The sequence below is a fragment of the Myotis myotis genome, unplaced genomic scaffold, assembly GCF_014108235.1.
Source record: "Myotis myotis isolate mMyoMyo1 unplaced genomic scaffold, mMyoMyo1.p scaffold_m19_p_3, whole genome shotgun sequence".
NCBI classification, from domain to species: Eukaryota; Metazoa; Chordata; class Mammalia; order Chiroptera; family Vespertilionidae; genus Myotis; species Myotis myotis.
The window spans coordinates 186353353-186380542 of NW_023416335.1; the positions used below are offsets into that span (position 1 = coordinate 186353353).

The following is a 27190-nucleotide window of genomic DNA, read 5'->3' on the forward strand; positions in this document are numbered from 1 at the left end:
AATCATCAACTGGGTAGAGGGCAATTGTGTACTTCATGTGTGAACTGCAGGGAAACTGCACTTCTAAAATTATTTAAGGTTTAGAGAGAGCAGTCTTTACCCGCTCTCTAATGGCCTGACACTATAAGTAATTAACTGTTTTGTAGATGTCAAGAATCATCATCATCACAGTTAAGCAGTGTCAACTAATTATTAAACGATGAAAGGTAATCTCCTGTGTTTTTCTCCCCAGGAGCAGGAAGAAACAATAAGCACTTGGTAGCTCTACTAAAATATGGATTAACAAACAAATTAGGGATGAAAGCCAGTTGCACACAATTCTTTCTCTCTCTCTCTCTCTCTCTCTCTCTCTCTCTCTCTCTCTCAAAACAACTAAAAACAATCTTAAAAACAACAACAAAAAAAACCCCTTAAGAATAGCAAACTGTGTATATTTACAAAATGGTCTAATTTACAGATACCTTTTCCCGACATTAGGTACATATCGGCACATCTATTTACACAGGGAGGTGACAGATGGCTCAGGAAAGATTACCACAGATGCAGTTAAGGAGGTGGTTGCTGCTATTTCATAGTAGGTTGTCCACTCCGATGTCATTGTTGCGGGGTTGAAATAAAACATTTCAACCACATATTTTCTGAACACTCCTAAGTATGGTCTGGTCCAGCTCAAAACCACTGCTGTGGGGCCCAAGGGGTAGAGCATTAAATCCTTTATTCCAGTTGGAACTAAGAGGAAGGAGGAGAGGGGAGTGAAAAAAAGCCAAGAAGGAATGTTTAATATCATAGCAATGGCTTCAAATGTCTACTTTATAACTAAGGTTTTTGCTTTTCTGATACCATCATTGAAAACTAAACATATTTGCCTCTGACTCCCACCCCACCCCCTCAAATAATAAATGCTAAGGATGCCCTCCAGCTATACAATTTCAATAGTTTATGATTCTGAAGGTAGGATATTGGGTGAACAAGAATGGGCCTCCCATATATGATGATAATGAGTTGAGCTTGGACATTGCACTCCTCCAAACAATACTTTGATAATGTTATTATTCTTGTACCTGGTGACTTACCAATGGCAAATGTCACAGGATCTGAAGGTGGTCCAATCAAAGGGCCTTTTCTAAGGTACATCACAACCTGGTATTGGGCACCAGGAACCAGATTTTCAATAATAGGTTTGCTTGAGTTCACCTTTAAACCAAACAGCCAATAAGATTTCTTTAGAGCTGAGCTTTTAGAATGTGACACAGAGGCTAAAATTGTATTCAGAGACTCTTTGTGGAACCACAGATGCCTTTGAAATCCAGAATCCTTTATTCATGCCCAGGAAGGTCAGATTTCAAAATTAGGATGATTTATAGTTTATGTGAACACCAAAGGAGGCCCAGAACATTCAGATTCTATGCCTGGATTTAATAAGCCCCGTGAAATGCTTTATACCCATCAGTGTTAATTGTAACTATGTACACAAGAGACACATAAACCTCTAACCATAATCAAATCAGCAATACCGTAAGGAGAGTCTGACATTCTAAATTGTAGTGTCACTCGATGGCATACGAAGATCAGTACAGGAATGCCTTTAGTCCCTTGTCACTGAGAAGCATATAATATCTAATTATAGAGATGGAAATGACTTCAGAAATTAGCTAGTCCAAATCTCTTAATAGATTAAGAAAGTAAAGTGAGAGAATGCCCAAGGTCACATATTTAGATTCAGTGCTGGGACTAGAAGCCTAGTGTGTGACCTCTAATCCACACTACAGGCGAGTCATGGCTGAGCATAGAGATATAGCGGAAGTTCTTTTTTAATTTTATTTAAATTCTTTATTGTTGAAAGTGTTACATATGTCTCCTTTGTAATATGTCTTACATTGTCTTACAGTGACCTCTCCCCGCCTGCTCCTACTCCCCAGCAGATGACCTCACCCCCCTACTCTCTGTGTCCATTGGTTATGCTTTATACTAGTACATGCATACAAGTCCTTTGGTTGATCTCTCACCCCAACCCGCCACCCTCCCCACATACACTCCCCTGCCTTCCCTTTGAGGTTTGTTGGTCTGTTCAATGCGTCTATGTCTCTGTATCTATTTTGTTCATTAGTTTACTAGAGGCCCGGTGCATGAAATGCATGCACGGGGTGGGGGGTGGTATCCCTCAGCCCAGCCTGTGCCCTCTCACAATCCAGGACCCCTCGGGTAGGGTCCCTAGGCCTGGTTGGTGATCAGGGCCTATCCGGGCTTTCCTTCCCCCGGCTGCCAGAAGCTAGTCCTGCCCCAGCTGCTGCCACTGCTTGTCATCTGTGTGGCACTGTTCCTCCTCCCCCCTACTGGTCACCTCCCTCTGCGGGGGACAGGTGTGGGGTGCAATAGCTTAGCTGGCCTGGGCCTCCTTCTGCAGGGTGATCACTGGCCGGCCCCACACACCTGTCGCAGCATCGCTGGCCAGTGGCCTGGGTTCCCTCTGTGGGGCAATCAATTGCGGGGCTCTGGGCTCTGTGATCTATTGCCCAGCAGAGAGAGGCCCTGCCCACCCAGCAGGGGCTCCACAATTGATTGCTGTGCAGAGGGTGGCCTGTGCCTCCCTCTTTGGGGCGATCGATCATGGAGTCCCCACCATTGATCGCCCTACAGAGGGTGGCCTGGGCCTCCTTCTGCCTGGCGATCGTGGGGCAATGGCGGGGCCCCTGACCAATCGCATCGCATCCGCCTTGTCTGGCCTGACGCCAGTGCGTGTCATAGCGTGATCATCCAAAATGTCATCCTACAGTCATTCTGCTGTTTGGTCAATTTGCATATGATGCTTTTATTATTATAGATGTTGTTCATTATATTCCACAAATGAGTGAAGTTCTTTACAAGGCTATTGTGGCTCCATGAAATAATGTTGTCAAGAACATTTCTTATTAGATGAGTTCCTCTTAAAAAAAAGAAAAAAAGCTCTTGATTACGTAACAAAAAACATATAGAGAAAAATAGTGAAAACAGATAATATGTGCCTATTTAAATTCAATGTTGGTGTGCATAATGATTGATGATTATGAAGTGTGCTTTAGTGCTTCTGATGTTGACAGTCTTGCTTAATGGAGAGAACACAGGTATTCTGTTCAGACTGCCTGAGATCAAATCCTGACTTGATCCCTCATAAACATGGGAATTAATTGATAATTGATAATTTTAAAATAATTTTTACCTTGTTTTCCTCATTGACAAAGTATAAACATTACTATTATATATCTCATAGAGTTCTAAGGATGTTTAAGACAGAATATTAAAAAAAGTTGACTCTTATTACTCATCAAATTTTTGGCCTCTAGGGTACATAAAATGGTAAAATTTCCGCAAAGGTGCTTAAATAAATGGAAAACAATATTGTTGACGCCTTACCTATGCCATAGTTTGCCAAAGTCTCATCACAATTTTAAGAATAAATATACGTTTAGTGATATAATACAAAGTAAAACCTTCCCAATACCAGGAACTGGTTCTACCCAGCAGAAATTGTACAATTTGTATTGGCATAACTTGCTCTCCACATAGGTGCCCCCACAGCATGCCCAAATTTATTTTCAATTAATTTGATCAAAATAAGGTTAAACTGAATTAATGTTAGCATTTCTTTTTCTATTTACACATTATTTACTAGTATATCAGGGTTTCTTGCCCAGGTTTTAGAATTCACTTCTGCTGGAAGCCATCTAGACAAGGCCAGTCAACTAGATATCATCATTTGATAGAGCATTTCTTGAAGAGATAAGGTATGGATAAGAACATGTATATTACACACAACTAAGCTATACTTTTTTATTTCTGTAAAATACATCTTAAACAGTAAAACTAACACTATTTGCTCACTGTAAAAATTATTCACATTGTAGGAAAGTAAATAAATTGGAAGTCTTACTGTCTTCCTTTCACCATTTCCAACATCTCAGTGGGCAATCTTCCAGACCTTCCTTGGTACGTACATCCATAAAGAATATGCTATTGAACCGTATAGGTGTCATATTATCAACATGGCTCCAAACTTTTCTTTTAAATTTCACAACACATTCTAGACATACAACCGTACCTGTGAATGCTGACCTAGTTCATGCCTCACTTGTTAAGCACATCAGAATAACACAGGACATAAAAAGTATACATTGTGCCCTGACTGGTTTGGCTTAGTGGATAGCCTGCAGACTCAAGGGTCCCAGGTTCGATTCCAGTCAAGGGCATGTACCTTGGTTACGGGCACATACCCAGTGGGGAGTGTGCAGGAGGCAGCTGATCGATGTTTCTCTCTCATCGATGTTTATAACTCTCTATCCCTCTCCCTTCCTCTCTGTAAAAAATCAATAAAATATATACTTAAAAAAAAGTGTACATTGTTTCAGGGTGCTGTTAAAGTTCCTTTGGTTTGATAATATTTTAGGCAGTAGTTGATTCTGACTATTCAAATGAGTACCTAGAATCACAGTCACTTAAATGTCATAAAAATGAATTTTTCCTAAGAAAATTATACTTTTGAAGATTACTTGTAATTTATCAATTTTTAATTAAAATGAATGGCTATAGCTGGGCACTTTGAAATACCCATAAAAAGGCTTATGCTTTTGGATTGGACAATAGCCCTTTGGAAGGATTCTCCCAGCCCACTGATGCCCTCAGAACCAATGTGAGAATAACCATGTGAATGTAGTAGTTTCAGGGACAACTTGAAATTATACTTTTAAAATAAAAGGCATATATATTTATTTAAAATAAAAAGCATATATATATAATATATAGTATATATATTATATATATAGTATATATTATATATAATATATACTATATATATAATAATACTAAAAAATAACTAGAGTAATGATATTGCAAATGACCTTAACAAATCATAAACACCAATCCCATCCCCAATTTTTGAATATTTGCTACCACCCTATATCTACACTTCTGTCCCTCCATGCCTTCTTATTTATCCTAGACCTTCTTATCTTCTTGGGGGTGGCTTAGAGGTAGGAAGAGGAAATGCTCCTTATTAAATAATGTTTTTTATTCTCTAGAGGATCATTTCATACCCCCTCCCCCAATTTCCACCCCATCTTTGCATTCCAATATTTCCTCTCTCCCACGCCTGACTAGCTTAGTCCTCACTGCAGAGAATTATATTCAGCCTAATGTTTCTCTAACTAGTCACCTTCTCAGCTAAAGAAATGGGAGGAAAGATGGACTAGACAGTATAAGAAATACTCAATAAACTCAAATAATAGGTTGAAGTAGATGGTGGTGAGGGGTCCTTTGAGTCTGAAATGATCTTATTTCTACATTATGTAATCCTATTCCACTAGTTCTTTTCTATATATTTGTTACAATTACTCAGGTTTTTCTGTGGAGAAACCATAGAATTGCTCTATCTCCCTCCCTTGATTAAAAAAATCCAGTTAGGTTTGTGTAATAATAAAAGCTAACAATTCCTTGCACACTTCTATTCCAAGAACTGCGTTAAGCATACAAGCTTTGATCTTTAGTACAACTTTATGAGGTAGGATATACTTCTCCTTATATTATGGATTAAGACACAAAGACATAGAGATGAAGAAAGTTGCCTAGGGACTCATAGCTGGTAACTTAAAATCAGATCAGATACTGGATTCGAAGCTTTCAGTCACTACTTTTGACCTTGTCAAGATGAGCAGTGAGGGTGACCCCCCACCTAGTGTAGCACATGCAATCCAACTGAAACAGCATTGGCCTGGAGGTCAGATCACTTAAGTCCTGGTCTCAACTCTAACACTAATCAGTGTGTAACTTTAGGCAAGTCCCTTAAATAGTTGGCCTCGTAGCTCTACCATTTCTTCATTGATAAAGCCAATAGACTGATTTTTCTGTCTTCTGACTTTGACATCCAGTTATACATTCCTATAAATTGTCGAAAAACACTTATGGACCAAGGCACATCACATATAAAATATATATACATACATATATTGTATGATGCTTCTTAAGTCTGAAATTTATGATTGTGTGTGAGCCTTTGGAGAAAATGCAAAAATCACATTTGACTTCAGAGAATTGACTGGGCCCTTTCTGTAATACCAATTGAGCACTGACTTTATGTTAAACATATATTCATTTATTTTTTTATTTTTTATTTTTTAAAAAAAATATATTTTATTGATTTTTTACAGAGAGGAAGGGAGAGAGATAGAGAGTTAGAAACATCGATGAGAGAGAAACATCGATCAGCTGCCTCCAGCACATCTCCTACTGGGGATGTGCCCGCAACCCAGGTACATGCCCTTGGCCGGAATCGAACCTGGGACCTTTCAGTCCGGAGGCCGACGCTCTATCCACTGAGCCAAACCGGTTTTGGCCATATATTCATTTATTAATGAACTAGGGCCCGGTGCACAAAAATTTGGGCGCTGCCCCTTGTCACGCTCATCCCGGTGCTGGGAGGCCTCGTGGCTCTGCTGATCCTGGTGCTGGGAGGCATATTACCCTTTTACTATATAGGATAGAGGCCTGGTGCATGCGTGGGGGCCAGCTGGTTTGCCCTGAAGGGTGTCCTGGATCAGGGTGGGGTCCCCACTGGGGTGCCTGGCCAGCCTGGGTGAGGTGATGATGGCTGTTTGCAGCTGGTCACACACCCTTCAGGGTGGGGGTCCCCACTGGGGTGCCTGGCCAGTCTGGGTGCGGGGCTGAGGGCTGTTTTCAGGCTGGCGGGTGACCAAAGCTCCCAACCGCTCCTTTTTTTCTTTTTTTTTTATTCTGGGCCAGCTTTAGCCTTGAGGCTTGGCTCTAGCTCTTAGGCCTCCACTGCTGAAAGCAGGTTTCTGGCCTTTGTTTACCTTCTGTATTTGAAACAATGTTGGGATCCTGCTGGCTGAAGCCTGACGGACTAAAGCAGGTTTCTGGGGTTTTGTTTAGCTTCTATATTTGTAACATAGTTGCTTAGAGTTGCAGCTCAGAGGCCTGCAGCGGCAGGCGGGGAACGTTGGAGTCCTCCGTCACTGAAGCAAGCAAGCCTCATGTTCACTTTAAGCTGCCTGGCTGGCAGTTCACTTTGGCCGCCATCTTAGCTGGCAGTTAATTTGCATATTGCCCTGATTAGCCAATGGGAAGGGTAACGGTCATATGCTAATTACCATGTTTCTCTTTTATTAGATAGGATAGCCTAAATGGATGTTAGGAGAGATATATCACAAAACTCCTTTTCCCATGTACAGTCACATAGAAACACATACATGGAACAAAAAAAATCCGATATGAAGAACATACATGAAATGAGGACAAATTTAATTAAATTAAAACAATGTACCTACATGGAACACCAGATGTTGAGCTTTGCGAACTTAAGGTTCAAGTCAAATTTGTTTTATTCCTAACATCTCACCCAGGATCCACCTACCACAAAAATCAGTGGAGTTGTAGGAGGAATAGGGACATGAGCAGAGAATCTCATGGATGATCTAGATGAGATATAAAGCAATGATCCTATGGTACAGTTGATGGTAGAGGCAAAATAGGGAGAATGAAACTGTAAAATAGTGAAATGTTACATTAATTGTGAATATGTGTTTGTCTTTAGAATCACACTTATTTTCGAGCTGTATTTTGATTTTTCTATTTAATGTAGTCACAGAACTACTGAATATAAAACTAAAGAAATATTGTTATTATTTTCTTTATGGATACTGATTGCTTTAGAACCAAGCCCAAGCCAGACGGATTCTGATTAGAACACCTTCTGGATTCCTTTGGTCAATGGTCACGTGATTGTAGGTTGGTTTTTGAGACTTTTTGAACTGATGTTTACTTATCTGAAAATGTGTGTGTGTGTGTGTGTGTGTGTGTGTGTGTGTGTGTGTGTGTGTGGTGGGATCATGGATGTTGGGGGTGTAACAATAACAAAATCCTCAAAACATTCTTGTAGTAATTGAAATAACACCTAGCACAATGGTTTAGTTCCCACTCTCTATTTTAAATATTGGTCTCCTTGCCTATAATCTTTAATAGTTTCATGTTTGCACTTCACAAAGGTGCTATCAAAGTGCACTTAGACAAGCCCTTTCTGGAACATTTATAATGTATACTATCTACCTATACTTCTAACCTTCTGTTTCCATGTGAAAAATACATAATTTGCATATTATTTGGGGCAAGGAAGAATGTACCTTGGAGCAGTCAAGTTCTAGGTCACGTTCTGTAAGAGAAAAACATTTTCTATCAATGCCCAGAGTCACTCATCTTCGGTGTGCTCAGGGAGGGAAGCCTATAAGCTGCTCAGGGAGCAATGATGACTAGTTAATTGGTTCAGCATATTTACTCCTTAATTTAATTCCAGTCAAGAGGTGGCCTCAGCTTTAAGTGTGGGCTTATCTCAGCACACGAAGGCTTTCTAGTGCTCCAAAGACTACAGCTCCTGAATTCATCTTATCAATTAAAAAATTCTCCCTTTGAGTTTCACTAATGCCTGACTTTTGTGGCATAAATGGAAGTATCCCAAATAGCTTTCATACGGCAGGCATCTTTTTTGAGTATTATATTTCCAGTGTACTCCACATGAACTGATACTTTTGTTTTTTTGCCTTTAGGGAGGTAAATATTGTGTTTTGTAAGATAGCAAGAAACAGGAAATTTGATCTAATGAAATAATAAAATGGAATAAGTAATAAAATGTAGTACTAAAACCAGTTTTAGGAAAATGCTATTGGGCTCCAGCTCCTGGTGGGTATTCAGGACGTGGGAGAGCGAGGCCTGCTCTCAGCCGCTCTGCTTGGCTTCATTCAGGACTGCGGACAGGTGTGTGCACACAGCTGGGAGCTGCTCCCAGAACTGCTGTGCTGCTCACTGTCTCCACCTGCCCTCTCTTGTGCTCAGCTAACTCCTAACATCCTACAAAACTCTTCTCAGTTGTGATTATTGAGTTTTTTACTTTATATCCTTTTAATTTTTGAATTATTTTTTTTTTCAGTGAGCATGCATTACTTTTATACTTAAAATAACAAGGAAAAAAGAGAGAGAGAGAAAAAGTAAAAGAAACAAAAACTGCCCCAAACTCCCCCTCTGGTTGTCCACTCCCCTGGTGGAAAATTTTCTCACCAGTTTCCAAAGCCTCTCGCTTCAACGCATATTTACTCAGACCCTGCTCCTCTCTGTGAACTCATCGCTTTCCGCGAACGCTTCCTGGTCACTTTCAGCCGAGGCCTTGTTTTATACTCTGCAGTAATTCTATGTTCAGTTATCATTGTTCTCGCTAGAGTAGAAGCTCTGCAAGAGCAGGACGCGTCAAAATATCTAGGTCCCCAGCATCTATCCTAGTACCTGGTACATCATAGGTGCTCAGTAAATTCTCCTGCACGAGGAACGATAGAGAAAGGAGACAGCCACCCTCAGAGGGAAAAGGAAGATGACTGCGACCCAAGAGCCATGGACACTCATTCCCCGCTCCTGTCCCGGCTCACGGAGCCCCAGAGACCTGAGCCCAGCTTCCCCCGTGGCTCCCCGCTCTGCCTGCGAGGCTGCGCTGCAGCAGGTGAGTGAGCCCACAGCCAATCCCTCCCTTTACCTGCGTGCAGTACTGTTTTTCTAGCCTCTGGCTCTCCTTTTGTTTCTGGCAGGTGAGGGACACCACAGACACAATGGTGCCATTGTAGTTCTCTTGGGAGGACGTCCAGGACATCAAGGCGGTGGTTGAGCTTAAAACATGGACACTCACATGTTGGGGCTTCTCGGTGAGCTCCTCCATCCACTCTCCCGAAGGACCTGAAGGTTTCAAAGGAGAGCACAAGGCACAGGTCACCCTGAGATGGTTGAGACAAAAGGCTGGTTTTAAAAATCATGTTATTTCCCCTTCGCCCTAAAAAAGATATTCCAAGTAAGATTGGCGCCTGGCCCTGCGGCGTGGCTCATTGGTTGGGCGTTGACCTATGAATCAGGTTATAGTTCCATTCCTGGTCAGGGTTGTGGGCTTGATCCCAGTGTGGGGCGTGCAGGAAGCAGCCAATCAATGATTCTCTCTCATCATTGATGTTTCTATCTCTCTCACCCTCTACCTTTCTCTAGTCTATATAATCAATAAAAATATATTTTTAAAACACATATTTAAAAAAAAGATTGGCAGCCTAACTGGTCTTGATATTGTCTGCCCAGCTACAGCCCGGCACTGTATCCCTCATCGTTGACCTAAACAGCAGCCACAGCAGCAAAAATACCCTAGTGAGCGATAGAAGCTTCATTTCCATTATGTGCATCTGAGTTAATTCTGGAAAATACTTCCCTGGAGCGAATTCACTTCTCTTTTAACAAAGAGTGGATGTAGCAATGTGACATGTCATCAGTGTTTATAATTTCTTTGTTGCTAGGATCTTTGGTCTCTAGAAATAATTACTTTGAGATTCAAACTACCTTCTCCTATAGTTGTGTAAAAAAAAAATCCAAATTTGGTAACAGTAGGATGGAAGAGGCAGGGTGTGACTATATTAGAGAAGAAATAGGCAACAGGCTGGCTCAATTATAGAAGCTGGCTAAAACCTGGGGATAATTTGTGGACACGGTGGGTTCCTCATGATAAACTATCTCCATAGAATTGCCCCCATTAGCTTCATTCTCTTGGGTTTCTAAAGGGGTGATTAGCACTGTGCCTGACTCATAGGAAGGACTCCAGAATTATTTAGGTGATTATTACCTACAGAGATTCCCTATTGCAATTCCAATGTGGAACTTCCTTTTATTTGCTTAGGAATTATTTCCCCATTCCTTAATAGAAAGCTGTCTTCCTAGGCTGGAACCCAGGTTAGGAGAGGGATGCTAGTCTCAGGTTCACCATAACTGGGGCAGGGGAAAAAACAATCATGATCATGGCAAAGAAATATAGCATGCATTACCTACTAGGCTCTATTTTGAGTCTACTAGTATATGTGTTTATAAATTTAATCCCTTAATTTCCATAACAAACCTGTGAGACAAGTAGAGTATTAATCTCAGTTTCAGACAAGGTAGCTAAGGCAAAGGGAGGGTAAATGAGCTGGCATTCACACACAGAAAGTCTGGTTCTAAAATCCACACAGTGGCGCAATAAATATTTGTTGAATGTAAAACAGAATTAATAAATAGGCAAATAGCATAATCCCAGGCTAGGATTTAATAGTTTGGTACCAGAAGCAAGATGTATACACAAATAAAATAAATCTAGAAAAATACCACACTCGTGTTGTGTGCTATGAAACAGTAGAAACTCAGGGAAGGGAAGAGCCAGCATGGCCAGAATAGTTGAGGGAGTTTTCTGGAAGCCGTTTATACTTGCAGGGGACCCTATGAGCAGATAAGGAAATGTTTGGGTTAATGGAACATTGTTAGCCTCATGGAAAGAACTGAATAGTAAGCCTTGTTCGCATTCTCAAGGCATCTCACGCCAAAGATCTCCCATCGTGGGAAGCCGCGGAAGGCAACTGTGACTCTTCTTTCTGCAGGCCTTATGGATCTTTCAGGCCTCTACCAGGGGCAACATTTTTAGTTTCTCAAGTAAAAGTTTATATGGGACATTGTCAACATGTTTAAGCTACTAAATAAACTGATTTCTCCCCTCTGCCCTCCTCCTGTTTCCCTTGTCCCCTCCCCCCTCCCTTTTGAGGATTATTTGACGAAGGTGGTATTTTGCCTTTGCAGATGTTGATAAAGTATATGGTGGTCATTCTCTTTGGAGAGCAATGTTTACCCATTTCCTCCTGTTTCTTCTTTCTGCTGATAAGAGGCACATTAACATTCCAATGAGCTACAAATTGATTTTTAGCCTCTAAATTTCTGGTAAACAGTCAGATTACATAAAAAATGTTACAAGCATGCACCATTTGTTCAACTTTTATTTCATTTATTTATTTTTTAAAATAGATTTTTATTGATTTCAGAGAGGAAGGGAGAGGGAGAGAGATAGAAACATCAATAGTGAGAGAGAATCATTGATTGGCTGCCTCCTGCACACCCCCTACTGGGAACCAAGCTCGCAAACAGGGCATGTGCCCTTGATCAGAATAGAACCCAGGACCCTTCAGGCTGCAGGCCGACACTCTACCCACTGAGCCAAACCAGCTAGGGCTTTGTGCAACTTCTAGAGCAGTGGTTCTCAACCTTCCTAATGCCGCGACCCTTTAATACAGTTCCTCATGTTTTGGTGACCCCAATTTCATTGTTACAAATTGAACATAATTAAAGCATAGTGATTAATCACAAAACAATATGTAATTATATATGTGTTTTCCGATGGTCTTAGGCGACCCCTGTGAAAGGGTCATTCAACCCCCAAAAGGGTCACGACCCACAGGTTGAGAACCGCTGTTCTAGAGGCTACTTATTGCTCTGCTATTACTTTCTTTGGTAATCCTCACCTGAGGATATTTTTCCCCATTGATTTTTAGAGAGTGGAAGGGAAATGGGGAAGGAAGGAAAGAGAGAGAGAAACAAAAAGAGAGAGAGAAAGAGGTGAGAGAGACACTTTGATTGGTTACCTCCCTGAGCCGGGAATTGAGCCTGCAACCCAGGTATGTGCCCTTGACCAGGAGTTGAACCCAAGACCTTTTGATTCATGGGCCAGTGCTCTAACCACTGAGAAAAAATGGGCCCGCGCTTTGCTATTACTTTTTATGGAATCAGTAGAAGCCATCCTGAGACTTGACACTGGAACTTTTAGGATGCTCTAGCTTTGTCTTCTTGTGCCAACTTTATGGTGACTTACTAAACGTCAACCTTTTGTCTGTCTTTTGTGCTCTATAAGCTCAACATTCTAATGAGACTTTTCATGCAGTCCAACAATATCAATTGTCATTACAACCTTAAACAAAAGTCATATTTCCCAAACTGTTGTTCATGTCCTTTGAGAGTTTGCTGTGCCTAGTGTGAAAGGTCAGCTTAATAAATGTACAATTAGCCCTAGCTGGCCTGGCTCAGTGGATAGAGCATCAGCCTGTAGACTGAAGGGTCCTAGGTTCTATTCCAGTCAAGGGCACATGCCCCAGTTGCCAGCTCAATCCCCAGTAGGGGGTGTTCAGGAGACAGCCAATCAATGATTCTCTCTCATCATTGATGTTTCTGTCTCTCCCTCCCTCTCCCTTCCTCTCTCTGAAATAAATAAAAATATATTAAAAAAATAAATGTGCAATGACTGCAATAATAAAAAAAAGTCCTTAAGTTAAATCTGTAGGTTTGTGACTACTAAACATACATATATTTCCTCGGCTTTCAACATTTCCTGGATTTGAGACTCTCTTGACCTTGAAGAATTCTCAGGGTCTCGAAGGTTTGATGAATAATTGATGCCTGAGCATCATTAATCTCACCAGTTCCATTGTTCTAGCTCCCCTGTAAGTGTAAAACTGTTTCTTTGGTACTTACTGATATAAAAACTGAGTGATTTTGCTGACTGACTTTTTCGAGTTTCACAAGATCCTGAGGAACTAAAGGTTGTCACAGATAACTTATATTTCCCAGGCTCCTTCAGTTCTGTAACAAATTCGTGTGCTTCTTCAGCGACTGTCAAATGTTCAGTAAAGTTTTCTAAATCATACATAAAAAGAGAAGATATATAAATGGAAAACTGGAAAGGCCTTGACTACAGACAAGTTAATTCATTAAAAATGTATTTTTTTATATTGTCTCCTTCCTTTTGTCAAATTCAATTGTACTTCTAAGCTAAAGGTACAATAATTAAAAGACGACAAAGGGTTCGAATTGATTTTCACAATAGTTTTAAATAACCAAACTACAATATGGTGTCCAAATCAATAAAATGGGGGTGAGTATATACAGTGTATTTTTAAGTATGGTTTCCCAACAAAACTACATTCACAAAATAGAAATAGAATGTTAGAAAATAGCAATAATTAACTTTGTCACCCAGATATAAGGGCTAAAAAGTAACCAGCAACAAATATCCTGTATGTTCCTTGCGGTAGCATTAAATATCCAGAAATGCCTTATAATATTTAATCATTTCTAACTAGAAATAATGATTTAAAAAATATTTCTAGTTAGAAATAACTCCTGTGGATATATTTTCTGACACTTGTAATATTTTTCTTTTATCTGTTTGCTTCTAGAACTTTTAAAAATAAAAAATAATTTTTATATTGCTTCAAAGTCCGTCCCTGCTGTTTATGACTTCCTTTGAAGTTATCATCAGTCGGTGATTTTAATAGCCTTCCACAGAACACAGTGCAGTGAGATAACAGCACATTTGAACCTTTACAGAAATAGGTATTAAAAAAGAATTCTGAGTCACAAGACCCTATTTTCCATAGGATATATTGAGGAACAGACAAATAAAAGCTAGAATAAGGAAGCTTAAAAAAAAAAAACCCACAAGTGATTCCAGGTGACTGTTACAACTTTTGACTCAGATAATTGGAAATGACTAAGGATTTCAGTGTTATACCGTACCTGGGTATGTTTTACTGCTCTATCATCTAGTCTAGAGGAATCCACAGATTTTGTATCTCATTCTACTAAATGAAATAGGGTGAACAATATGTCATATATAAAATGACATGATCTTAATGCTCTAATCTGCAAATAAAGTTGTCATTGTTACTTCAAATTTTGACAACTTGGCAACCTTTACAACCCCTACTATGAGACTGGAAGGCATACAATGAAGTATGTTACTGTACAAACAAGACAAACAATGAATAACTATGATAAGCTACCAAACTACAGTTTAAATATTATTCGTGACTCAAATGTACTGAATGCCATGGTGTTGCTTTTTATAAATTAGTGGGCTAAAATATAAAGAATGACTCTAGGATGCTGGATAAGTGAATACAATCGATCATATGTTAGCTATAGTGAAAATACCAATTGCTGTGCATTTTCTGTTTTACTACCAGCTTCTCTTTGGAAAGATATGAGTGGTGTTGCGACCAGGGCAGCACACGCAAGGGCAATAATAGCTAGAGGAGCCGACACAGGCTTGAAACTCTTGGGAAAGTAGCCATTTTGTCAGAAAGATTCTTTTGCTGCATGCTTCAAAAATTAATGAAAACAGAAAATGTCTCCAGACTGTTTTATACTTTGTGATGATGGTTAGACCTTTAGTTCAAAGTCTTCCCAATATAAGGTTTCCTTCAGTAACCTGGGCCTGGGAAATGGTGGGCAGTGAAACGTGTACAGTGGCCAGTACTTGCAACTTAGGAACTGACCAAACCTGCGGATTCTCATCCGATGTGTTCGTTTTGTTTCCTAGTCTCAGTTCACACTGGATGCTTAATTACATTCCTGCCTCTCTCTATCATTTCTCTTTCGCTATTAACTGTCTCCCATCAGCCTTTCTTCCTAAACTTAAATTTGAGAATGTTTCCATTTCTTTCCCTTGGATTGTATCACTTCTTACTCCCTCTGATTTCCTAGTGCTTTACCTTCTCTTTCTATGTGGATATGGAACCCATCAAAGGCAGTGGGTGGCTTTGGTGGCAACCAACTGAGTATCATTTGCACAGGGAAAGAGGAGAAGGAGCCTGACGTTGGCTTCTCGGTCTCGCTGAGTGTGTCGTTATTTTCATATCCCAGGGGAAGCACCCTGGCAAAGCCATCTCCGCTTTCCGGAGTTGCAGATGCGCTGTCCCACCAATATGGCTGGGGTGTAGTTTCATAGTCACTGCTGTTAACATCAGGCCAACCAGAAGAAATGTTGCCAGAGGGAATTTCAGGAGTTTCGTCTGTAAAATGGAAGAGTTTGTCTCTTCCCATGGTATCGTGTGGCCTCATGAAGGATTCCTCTGGGAAACTGCCACTCTGTTCTTCCCAATTGTTTTTGTTCAAGTTTATAATATGAACCGAGATGTTTCGAGGTGGATAAGGGGCTGTAAGAGAAAGACACATTTTTTAAAAAATTTTTCAGGTAATTTTTAAACTCTATTATAGTGAATTTCATAATCTATTAACGAGACGGATTTACAAAATAAAGTTTAGTTTAACTTCTATATTTCTATGTTCTCATTTATATCAAGAACAATTGTGGTTTCCAGTACACATACATCTAAGATTTTGTGAGTGATGGTTTGACATTTGTATACCACTAGTCACAAACTAGTATACCACCAGTTACTTTAACTTGTGATAAACTATGCTTGTCCAAGTGGTAATTTATGGCTTTACTCCTCACCTCTCTAAAATGAAAAATATGAGCACAAAATGTGTTTATGAATTATGGAAGGATACTTTTCTAGAAGTAGAAAATTATGAAGGCACATTGCATGGTCTTTACCTGCAATAATTTCCATCTATTGTTCAAATAGCAGCTGAAATATCACCTCTTCCATGAATGTCTAATGAAAGTTAAGCTCTCCCTCCTTTGGGCTGTTATATAACGTTATACCTCGTTTATAACATTCATTGCACGTTGCCTTATGGGACATCTACAGAACATCTACCATTTTTGAGGACAGGAAACCTTTCTCACCAGTCTCTGTCTTCCTCTTAGTACTTAGAACAGCTCCCAGGTAAAAGGATCTCAATGCATGTTTCTTTACTTGAATTGAATAATTAAAAATACAAATAGAATCTTAGATGTTGACATGAGTTAAATTGCATAGTTTCCTTGTCTTGGCCTAATTAATGAGAATCATGACAACTTACAATTTTGGATTGGAAAGGCCTCAGGGGTGATCTCATATAAGCCATTCCCAATGTTCATATGAATGGACTCTCTAGCATTCCTACTGAGTACTTAGGCATGTCAGGCACAGACAACTATGTTGTCTAATTATATTATACACTTATGTTGGTATTGGTAATGGATATTTAGTAGGTGCACATTTGTTTTAACCATCTATTCGTCCACCCATCCATTCATTTCTCCATCCATCCATCCACACATCCATCCATCATCAATGCATCCATCCCATAATAGTGTTGTATATTAGTTACACTACTAAAGTTAAACACTACAAGTTTTCGATACATCTGAATCCCAATATTCTCCTTTAATAATCTAAATATCTGTACTCAAACATCTTCCATCTGTTTTTCTGCTTATGGGCATATAGAATAAGTGATGTCTACTTGATCCAGTTAAGTTATTTAATTCTAACTTTTGGTTGGATCGTGTACATTTTAATTTAAAGTTTATACATCTCTGATTACATTGACATATTTTAGAGTTTCCTTATTGAATATTTTGCTAGTTTCCTTTTACACTGATAGAAAATTTGTTTTAGATTATTTAAATACTTTAAAAAATTATTTATTTTTGAAATACACTTTTATTGATTTCAGAGAGGGAGAGGGAGATAGAAACATCAATGATGAGAGAGAATTATTGATTGGCTGCCTCCTGCACGCCCCCTACTGGGGACTGAGGCCACAACCCTGGTATGTGCCCTTGACTGGAATCAAACCTAGGACTCTTTTGTCTGGAGGCTGATGCTCTATCCACTGAGCCAAATCGGCTACGGCTGTTTTAGATTATTAAAATATATATATTTAGCCTAACCGGTTTGGCTCAGTGGATAGAGCTCAGCCTGCAGACTCAAGGGTCCCGGGTTCAATTCTGGTCAAGGGCATGTACCTTTGTTGCGGGCATATCCCCAACAAAGTGTGCAGGAGGCAGCTGATCGATGTTTCTCTCTCATTGATGTTTCTGACTCTCTATCCCTCTCCCTTCCTCTCTGTAAAAAATCAATAAAATATATTTAAAGTATATATTTATTTATTTATTTATTTATTTATTTATTTATTTTCTTTCTTAGCTCTGGAACAGCATTTTTCTTAGAATGATAAAAAGTACACATACAACATATAATGTATTACTTTTCTTTTCAGTAAATATAAATTTTCAGAACTTACCAGTTCTATGCTGTTTGGGTTCATGACTGACACCACTGTACTCCACAAGAGTACTTTTATTAAAAGTTGCCTCAGATACCAGCTGAAAGGTGATATTACTATAACATATTCCTGGCAGCCAATGATTAAATACTGTTTTTCCCTTAAAGAAATCTGGGAAGAGAAAAAAATCAATTATATTAAAATATTGAGCTTCTAAGTGACACACACTTTTAGGAAGTTGTAATCAAAATTATTAAATATCAATAAATAGCATTTCCTTCAACTTCTAGCATGGAAAGTAATAAAAATTTGGCATAAGGTTAGAGATGAAAATTTGAATTTTTAGAGTCAGTCCTGAAAAAATTTTTGTGCAAGAATTGTATATAACTGAGGTTGAATTTTGATCCAAGGAACACTTGGTGTATTAAGTAGAGAACATGTATAGAAGTTGTGGAGATTAGGTTTATATTAGCTATTTACTTTAAGATGAAAATGCAAGGTATTTTGCCACTTTATGACTTTGAAAAAAGTAATTTTGCAAGAAATGTTTTCTCTAGGCTCACTTGTAAAAACTAGTCTATTTTAAAAGCAGAACGTTTTTATCTGACAGTTGCAGACAGAACCTGCTAAAAAAAAGTAAGAATTTAGATTTAATTTGGAAAACATTAAAGAAAATAACAAATTTAGAAATCCAGTCTAAGTTAGAAAGAAATGAGAAAAAGAAATTAAAAACACCACTAATGAAATTAAAAGCCAAAAATAATTTTAATGTTAATTAAAAAAAGAGACCATATTCACTTATTTTTAAACTCATGGCTTTTAACTCAGCAAAAGTTCCAGTGACAGCTTGCACTTGCATGTAATAATAAACAAATAAGGCCCCACTTATTAATTTGCAGATAATCTGTTTTCATTGAAAATAAAGAATGCAATAACTTGCGGGATCTATGTTTATGCTTATTTAAATATTTTAAAGTTTAAAAAAACTGAAAAATGCACTATGTATGTTCTAAAGAGTGCCTCACTTAGAAAAGAAGTCTATGGAAGAAAGGAATTTTTAAAAGCAGCAAGTTAAAATGATATCTTTTTGGACACCATGACCTATGTGCTTCAATATGCATTACCCCCTCACCAATACATGTTCCCAATTATAGCCAGTCAACTTTGACACCATCATTTAAGCCCTGGCAGAGAATTGTTATAGTCTTGTGTCCTGAATATATATACATATATAGAATCCTTACCTGAGGATACTTTTCCATTGATTTTTTTTTTTTAGAGAGAGTGGGAGAGGGAAAGACAGAGAGAAATATTGATATTAGAGAAACACATTGATTGGTTGCCTCCTGCTCATGCCCAGACCAGGACCTGAATCAGGGAGGAGCCTGCAACCAAGGTACATGCCCTTGATCGGAATCAAACTCAGGACCCTTTGTTGTGAAGGCTGACTATCCACTGAGCCACACCGGCTAGGGTATGTCCTGAGTATTTAAGTTTCTTCACTTTGATTCACCTTCAGTGAAGCTGAACGCTCTCTCTCTCTCTCTCTCTCTCTCTCTCTCTCTCTCTCTCCCCCCCGCCTCTCCTTTTCCCTCACCTTCTAGCCCACCAAAATCTACTGAGAATTTGGCTTGATTCTTTTAAAATTATTAATTCCCCTGGGCTCTCTTCTTTCTCTCTTCTCCCCACAGGAAATAAATTCATGTTACCTTTGGCAAGAATAAGATGTTACCTTTGGCAAGAATAACATGTAAGTGACAATAATTTGAGTATTTCTTATGCTTACTCGTGAAACATGACTTTAATGAACCAGATATTCTAAGACTCCTCATCACAAGATTGTCATGAATCAATCAATAACTATTTTAATGATTTATTGATGGTCAAATAGTGAACTATAAAATATATTTAGAGCAAGAGTGAAGACCATTTGGCAAAAATCATGTAAAGAGTAATAATCAATCATCATTTATTCATTCTTCCTTTTGCCTCTTACCTTTATATAACATTGTCCGGAAGTCTTTACCTTCCCAATAACTTATGTTCACTCTTGTGAAGACATTATATTTTTCTGGATAATGAATTTCAAAGAGGACTCCTGTTTCAGGTGAAGGTTTATAGTCATATATTGAAACACTAGTTACAGGTAGAGGTTCTGCAGAAAAAGAGTAAATGAAGAAAGGGAAATGGGGCAAAAGGGAGATAGGCCATTATCCATACTTGGGAGTACCAAGGAGTGTGCCTATCAAAACTTTACACACATTTTTATCACCTGCGAGCACGAAATTCCTCAGTACACATGAGCTGAGTGTTCTCCTTAGCAGTAATTAATAAAGTACATTTTATAGTGTTTCCTGCCTTTCAAATAACTTTGATATTTATTTTTTCCATTAGCCTGAATCTAAGAACAAACAAAACATAAAAATAATAACTCAGAACCTTCAATTTACTTGTAAAATAAAATTTAACAAGTGTGTGGCAGAATCTACATCTCCGGATTCCTAGTTCATTTTTCTTTACCCCCAAGCCAATAAAATTTGATATTAATAACAGAAAATACATTTGACTCTGACCAAGGGTAAATGCTTACATGAGCATTTATTTCTTTGTGTAAACTTAGCACTTATCTTTCTATGTTGAGTATAAGATTGCAAACCATACTAAGTTGTGATAATTAGAGTTTATGGTGTTTATCAAACTACTCTTTCTATGGAAGTTTTAAGTATGTTTATTCCTATTTTGTTCAAGCTGTTAATTCATCACAAAACGTTTTAAATGCTTATTTTTTTTAAAAAAACTGTGGTTGGTGTATGTCTGTATTTCCTCTGCATCCCACTCTTCAGCAAAAGCTTTGTAAAATGAGAGCTCCTCCATACAGCTAAAGGAACTATTGCGTAATTTTTACTTGAATAAAATTTATTCAAGAAAAATTTAAAAATAACTTGGTTTGTAGTCAATTATTGCATTATAGAGAAAAAAACCCCACTTTGGTTCAAAGTTTTAAAAATACAGAGGAATTTTAGACATAACCTACAAACTAAAGGAAAGCAATATACTTAATTTAAATTTTACATTTTTTAAAATTTCAGTTTAATTAACATAGGAAACCAAAGAAGACTTAGTTCATTTGACAAGTAATTTATGGAGTTCCTACTTTGTCTCAGTATGTAGCTAAATAACTTCTTTTTTGTTCCTCGTGATCTTAACCTGCTTTTGCTTTGCTTTTGATTGAAGAGACCCAGGAAGGACTCAAGTCACATGCTAAAGCTATGATTTTCCCTGGCATTTTCTTAAAAAAACAAGCCAACATCTATAAACCTGTAAAGAGGCCTTTAGATTGCAGCATGCATTGTGCTCATTTCAATGTAGACTATGAACTATATTCTCTGTTAAAATGTTTCTATTTTATCTTTGCCCCCAGCCTGGTCTCCCCACTTACGGTAGCAGTTACAGAATGAACTCACTTCAGTGTCATGTAAACAAACAAAAACACCCTCCCTCCTGAAGACTGTTTCCCGATGATTAATCCCAAAGAAGTCTGGAGCCATCTGAAGGTGTTTCTTTCAGCCCAGTCTAATTACTAACCCGGGGAATCTACCAAGCCCAGCTATTGGCTCTGGATCTGAGAGAAACAAAATGAAAGCTCTCAGCAGAAAGCCGCCACAGAGCAGTAACTCTTCCATTGCTGCAGCCCCGTTTCACATCCTCACCGGGGCTCTGTCCACTGAGCAGAGAGATGGGGTCCACGCAGTCTTTCCTGACCTGAGGTATGAAGTCTGCACATCAAAGTACATGCAAACTTTGAAATTCAAGGTGCACATGAGGATTAGAACACAGATATTTTATTTTGTGATTTGTTGGGCTGCAAGCCACTTGAACCTTAAACTAAGAGAATTTTGTAAATGCCCACATACGTGTTTGCTTCTTATATTTCTCTCAGCTTCAGCACAAGTGACTCAGGTCAGTTGTCTATTCTGAAGTCCAAGCCCAGGCATTACTGATCCATATTCAATCCAAGAATTACTGCTTTCAATGGAACTCAAGTGCATTCTTTAAAAATATTTTACTATCTTATTATTATTATTATAAAGTAATGGTTGTTATTATTATTATAAAGAGCCATAAACCAGAGCTGCTATTACTGTGTGTTTTTCAGTGATGACAAGGTTAAATCTTGATTTAATTCTTTACTCCTTTCTCTGTAGACACACTCTCATTTCTTGTCTTAGAATCCAGGCTGTACTAGACAGAGAAATTGAGTTATTAGCCAATGTAAATTATTTTTAACATTTATTTGTTCGTAGATTGAGGTCTAACCTCTTCGGCAAAGTATTCTAGGTTGTTTCCAATTTTCCTAGCCACCCTTCCTGTTACTCAGCTTGTGGTCTTAACTCCTTGCAGTTCACAGGTGTGCCATGCTATGCATGCTTCCACTCTGCACGTAATTCCCTTTCCCTCTGTAACACTTTACATTCTCTATTCATTTGACAAATTTTCATTAATTTTTCAATGATTGTATGTTTCTGTGGTATCTCTCCAATGTTCTTTAAGAAGGCGAGGCACTCTCTCTTACACCATTCATGCATAGCATTTATCATATCTTGTAATGGCTTGTTTTCCACTTCAGTATACCACCTTTGAGTGTGGGTATTTTTATTGATTTTTATTTCTCTGGCACCTAGGACATGGCATCGAGAATGTAAGCAATAAATAAGGCAGAAGCTCATGAATTATTTTTATATATAGTAGAGGATTTGGGTAGAATTTCATATTTGCAGAGTGTTTGTGTGTGTGTTCTGCAGTATTTGAAGCCACTATCTTCAGGACTACTGGCTGAGGAGACATTTCCCCAATCTCTGAACAGTTGTTCGTATGTACCACTTGATCTATTGAGAAACGAATTCTTCTCTCTAAAGTGGGCGCCACATACTGAAAGTTCTCAATCAGTTAAATATTAATCAGATGTCAGAGCCTCAGGGTTGTGAAACTCTTTTGAACTGGCCTAACAATGTGTTTGTGCTAAATTTATTCTTTGCCATGTTTCTCAGCTTTCTCAGAGAGCGGCCAGACTCAGAACAACTACAGAGAAATATCAAAGGACTGCCCAAGGGCCAGTGCTTTGTCATTGCTTATTTCGTCAAGACAGTAAATGACTGCAACAAAGGTCCCGTTTTATTCTCAAGAGCAATGCGTCAATTCTGTGAGTAGACACTACAAATGTTTCCTCAACTTTTAAGGAAAGCTTCTCATTAGAAAAAAATAAAGATGGCAAAATTACACCACCAACTAACAAATAACGATCATTTTAGAGCTCAAAAGTAATCTTAGTCAACATGTATTTGAATTCCCTCTTTTTTTGTGTGTGAGGAGAAAGCTGAACCCCAAATGTTACCTCATGCCTAATGTCATAGAAATATTTGTGCATCAATACACAGTTTTTATATTCCCAACCTATAATCCCTTTCGAAATCTGAGATGATGTAATTGAGCCTTTAAAAATGGGACAGAAGAGGAGAGACTGCAACCATATTTAGTTTTACTTTTTAGCAATCAATGCCAGTTTCCTTTTCCGCTTTATGATGTAGAAAGCTGCAAGTCAATCTCATTTCCTGACACCCAACAAGAAGAAGAAAAAGCAAAATAATTCATGAGATCATAACTTTCCTGGCATCTCTCAGAGAGGTGAGATTGCAAGGCAACCAAACCAAGTAAACTGCAGAGTGACAAGCCCTCTGAGGACAGAAAGGACACAAGGTTTTACCTAGTGGAGCATGGCAGGAAGAGTTCAAGCAGAAAAGAAGAAAGCAACTAAGATTTCAATGAATTAATAAGGATGCATATGTTCTCAATGACAGTTTAGAACTGCTCTGTCCAGGAAGTTAGTTACTAACCACTTACGGCTATTTAAATTACACTTATGAAAGAATCATTCAAAATGAAATAAAATTTAAAATTAGTGGCTACTGTACTGGATAATGCAGATATAAAACATTCCCATCTCCCCAAAGTTCTAGGACAGCGCTGGTTTAGAATGACCGGGAGTCCCAGACACAAGTTGAGTCCATGGTCTCTCTCCATCTCTTCTCATGGGCCCTTATCAGGTGCTCATGAGAAATACTGAGGGCAAGAGAGCCACCCTCTGGGGCACAGGCATGTAGATGATGATTGGGCTCCTTAAAGATCTGGGAGAAACCCTTTCTTAATTCCCAGGACCTTTCTTGAATACAAAACAGAAGCCTTAAGGCATTAGGGAGGGGCAGAAAGATCTTTCCCTCCCAGTTTTCAGGCAAAGATACCCCATTTTAAAAGATATCATTTCCCAGGAGAGGGGCAGAAACTCTCTTGGACGCACTGTTCATGCACTGATACAGAGTGGAGTTCTGCTACCAGGGAGAGGAAGGAAGGTCTCTAACTCAAGACCTTTCCCAGTTTTAAGGTAGACTTTGGAGGCAAGGATTAGGGATGCTAAGAATGCCTTACTTAGAGTCACAGGGTCTGCTTAAGGCTGAGGCTGGACCAAGAGAACCAAATCCTCCACTGCTCCCACCAAAATCTTAGCACTAGTGAGAAGCCACAGCAATCCATTGTTAGGGGAGGGGCAAAATCATGGAGCCCTTCTGTGGTGCAGGTGGGTGGGGCTTGCTGAACCCCAAGTCTATAACTGGAGACTGAGAAATCCCCAGGACCACTACTGGCACTCCCTCTGGAGGACTTTGAAATCCGTGAACTAACGGTGACTAATGCCTTAAACCCAGTTCAACTGAATTGACTCACCCCCATACTAACAGCTTGGCATTTCGGTAGGGTTAAACTTAACATTGTAAATAATTACATTAAGTGTAAATGCTCTAAACTTGTATTATCAAAATTGGTAGCTGTTACCTACATAAGGCTATGGAGCACTCAAAATGAAGCTAGTGTAACTGAGAAAACACATTTTTAATTTTATTTCATTTTAATTAATTTTTGTTTAAAATGGAAAAAGTGTTATTTTGTTTTTATATTGATTATGTTAAAATAATATTATTAATACAATGGATTACATTATGTTATTAAAATTAAGTTCACCTTTTCAAAAAGTGTTTACATTTTTGTACCTGAAAATTTATGGCTGTGTGATTAACATCCTATTTTTATTGGACAGTGGTGGTCTAAACACTTTAATTAAAAGGCAGAGACTTTCCAGATTGGAATAAAGCAAGATCCAACTCTATGCAGTCCACAAGAAACCTGCTAACATATAAAGACATAAGTAGATTGACAATAAAAATGAAACAGGTATACCATGACAATACTTAGTAAAAGAAAACTGAAAAGACAATATTAGTATCAGACAAAATAGACTTCAACACACAGCACATTACTTGGGATAAAGAGGGACATTGCAAACCATGAAATGCTCAGCTCAACAAGGAGACATAGTAATCCTAAAAGTGTTTGCACCTACAACATAACAACAGAGCATCAAAATATGTAATGCATAAACTAAGAGAAGTGGGAGGAGAAACAGACAAACCCACAGAGGTAGGAGGAGACTTTCCCACTCCTCTATCAAACATTGTTAGTCCAAGTAGACAGAAAATTAAGAAGGATATAGAAGATTTAAATAGTTAAATTGACCGAAGTGCTCACAGCATATACACCAATATCGACCATATTTGGGACCATAAAACAAATCTCAATAAATGTCAAGTAATTGAAATCACATAAGTAATTGATCACACAGCATTTACTTAAGAATCACTAAAAAGATCTCTGCAAAATTGCTAAATTTTTGGTCATTCAACAGCACACTTCTAAGCCAACATGCCAAAGATGAAATCACAAAGGAAAATAGAAAATATTTTAAACAGAGCTCACTGCAGGTGCTAAAATTTCAATGAGATATTCTATAAATATCCTAATCAAATACTTACTTAACAAGTTTCTTTATGAGCCATTAGCTGAAGGGTGAGTCCTCCAGCTTTGTCTAATCAGAAGTGGCTAAGGGCATGCTAATGAATGTTGAGTCAGCAAGTCCCTATCATTTTATTTTGCTTTGTGTTTTAATCTTTTTTTTTCCTGGTTCTTCCTCTTACTGTTTGCTTAACTAAATTGAATTCAGTATTTACTGATGACCTATTAAGCAGAAGGTTCATGCTAGATGCTTATGAAATTACTAGAGGCCTGGTGCATGAAATTTGTGCACAGGTAGGGTTCCTAGGCCTGGCCAGGGATCAAGGTCAATCAGGGCCTTTCTCCCCCCTCCTCCCCCCCTGGCTGCCAGCCACCGGCTGGGGCCTTCCTTTGTTCCGCACCTCCCCCTGGTGGTCAGCACACATCATAGCGGGCGGTCGAACTCCTGGTCGGTCGAACTCCCAAGGAAACAATTTGCATATTAGCCTTTTATTATATAGGATGAACATGAGTAAGACAAAGCTGCTGATTTCAAGGCGTTGTATTATAGGTATTATATATCTAGATCTGATGCCTGGACCTATTAACTACCAATTCACCTTTTCTGGAACTTGTTTAAGACAGCATTTTACCAGGCAAATGCTACCTTTGACTCAACTAGGTCCTAGATTAGTTCATTATATCTGTAAACCTTGAAGGTCTTGGGTCTGCGCCATTCCTAATTTTTAGGACTCAATATGGATCTTGGGACTCTGCCAAGTAAAACTTTAAAACAGTTTTTTATAGACATGTTAAAAGTATGTCCTCTAGCTTGATTCTGAGTTCTTGCTTCTTGGTGTTTCTCTACTTTATCCCAAACGAAAATACCACTATGTCTTTTTCCTTAACTATTGACAGAATTAACACATGTATTTGGTACTTTAAAAATTGCAGCCACCAAAATATTTGTGGTGAAGAACAATGAGCAAAAAGAATTTTGTTGAGCCATTAAATTACTCTAGTGATAAACTGTACCATGTAACAGCTTTTTTCCACACCTTGACATATACAGTAGAATTGCATCTTAACTTGAGATTAGGTATTAAAGTCAGAGTAAAATGAACATCACATATAGTTAAAGCCAATCCTAAAAATTTCCTAATATTAGCACTAACTTTTTAAGGCATGGGCCACTGAAGGTTAAAATGCCAGTGATTTTTTCCCCTGGCATTTTTCTTGGGCACTGGATGCCAAGGCTATTATGAAGATGAGGTGGGGAATAGTGACTGATAAATAATGGTATCTTTTTCTCTCTCTCAGCTAGAAATGTAAAATAGAATTTGAGCAGGCTAACTATGAGTATAAATTAATGTCTCAAAAACCAAATTGCTTAATATGAGAATAAATGTTATGGAAGACAAATAGCTTAATTATGATCATACTCTTTTAAGTTACATAGTAGAAAATTACATGGTCCAATTATGAATCTAAAATTGTCATTCAGTCT

The 27190-nt window shown here is 38.5% G+C and overlaps 1 protein-coding gene and 1 long non-coding RNA gene across 4 annotated transcripts in view; one reads left to right on the forward strand and one right to left on the reverse strand.

The window, feature by feature from the left end:
• PTPRO (protein tyrosine phosphatase receptor type O) overlaps positions 1-27190 on the reverse strand; it is a 214382-nt gene that overhangs the window by 75151 nt on the left and 112041 nt on the right. For 2 of the 3 annotated variants that reach the window (XM_036300652.1, XM_036300653.1), the window contains exons 3-9: positions 19805-19963; positions 17827-17979; positions 15399-15842; positions 13378-13539; positions 9560-9756; positions 1074-1194; positions 536-729 (exon numbers count right to left, since the gene is read on the reverse strand). In XM_036300652.1, the coding sequence (XP_036156545.1) occupies positions 536-729; positions 1074-1194; positions 9560-9756; positions 13378-13539; positions 15399-15842; positions 17827-17979; positions 19805-19963 (1430 nt within the window). Of the gene's footprint in view, positions 1-535; positions 730-1073; positions 1195-9559; positions 9757-13377; positions 13540-15398; positions 15843-17826; positions 17980-19804; positions 19964-21272; positions 21369-27190 lie in introns of those variants that run through there. The other variant, XM_036300654.1, reaches the window with a different exon arrangement.
• LOC118651466 overlaps positions 21467-27190 on the forward strand; it is a 67158-nt gene continuing 61434 nt past the window's right edge. Inside the window, exons 1-2 of the long non-coding RNA XR_004966249.1 lie at positions 21467-21575; positions 22857-23008. This is a non-coding gene — a long non-coding RNA (uncharacterized LOC118651466). The remainder of the gene's footprint in view (positions 21576-22856; positions 23009-27190) is intronic.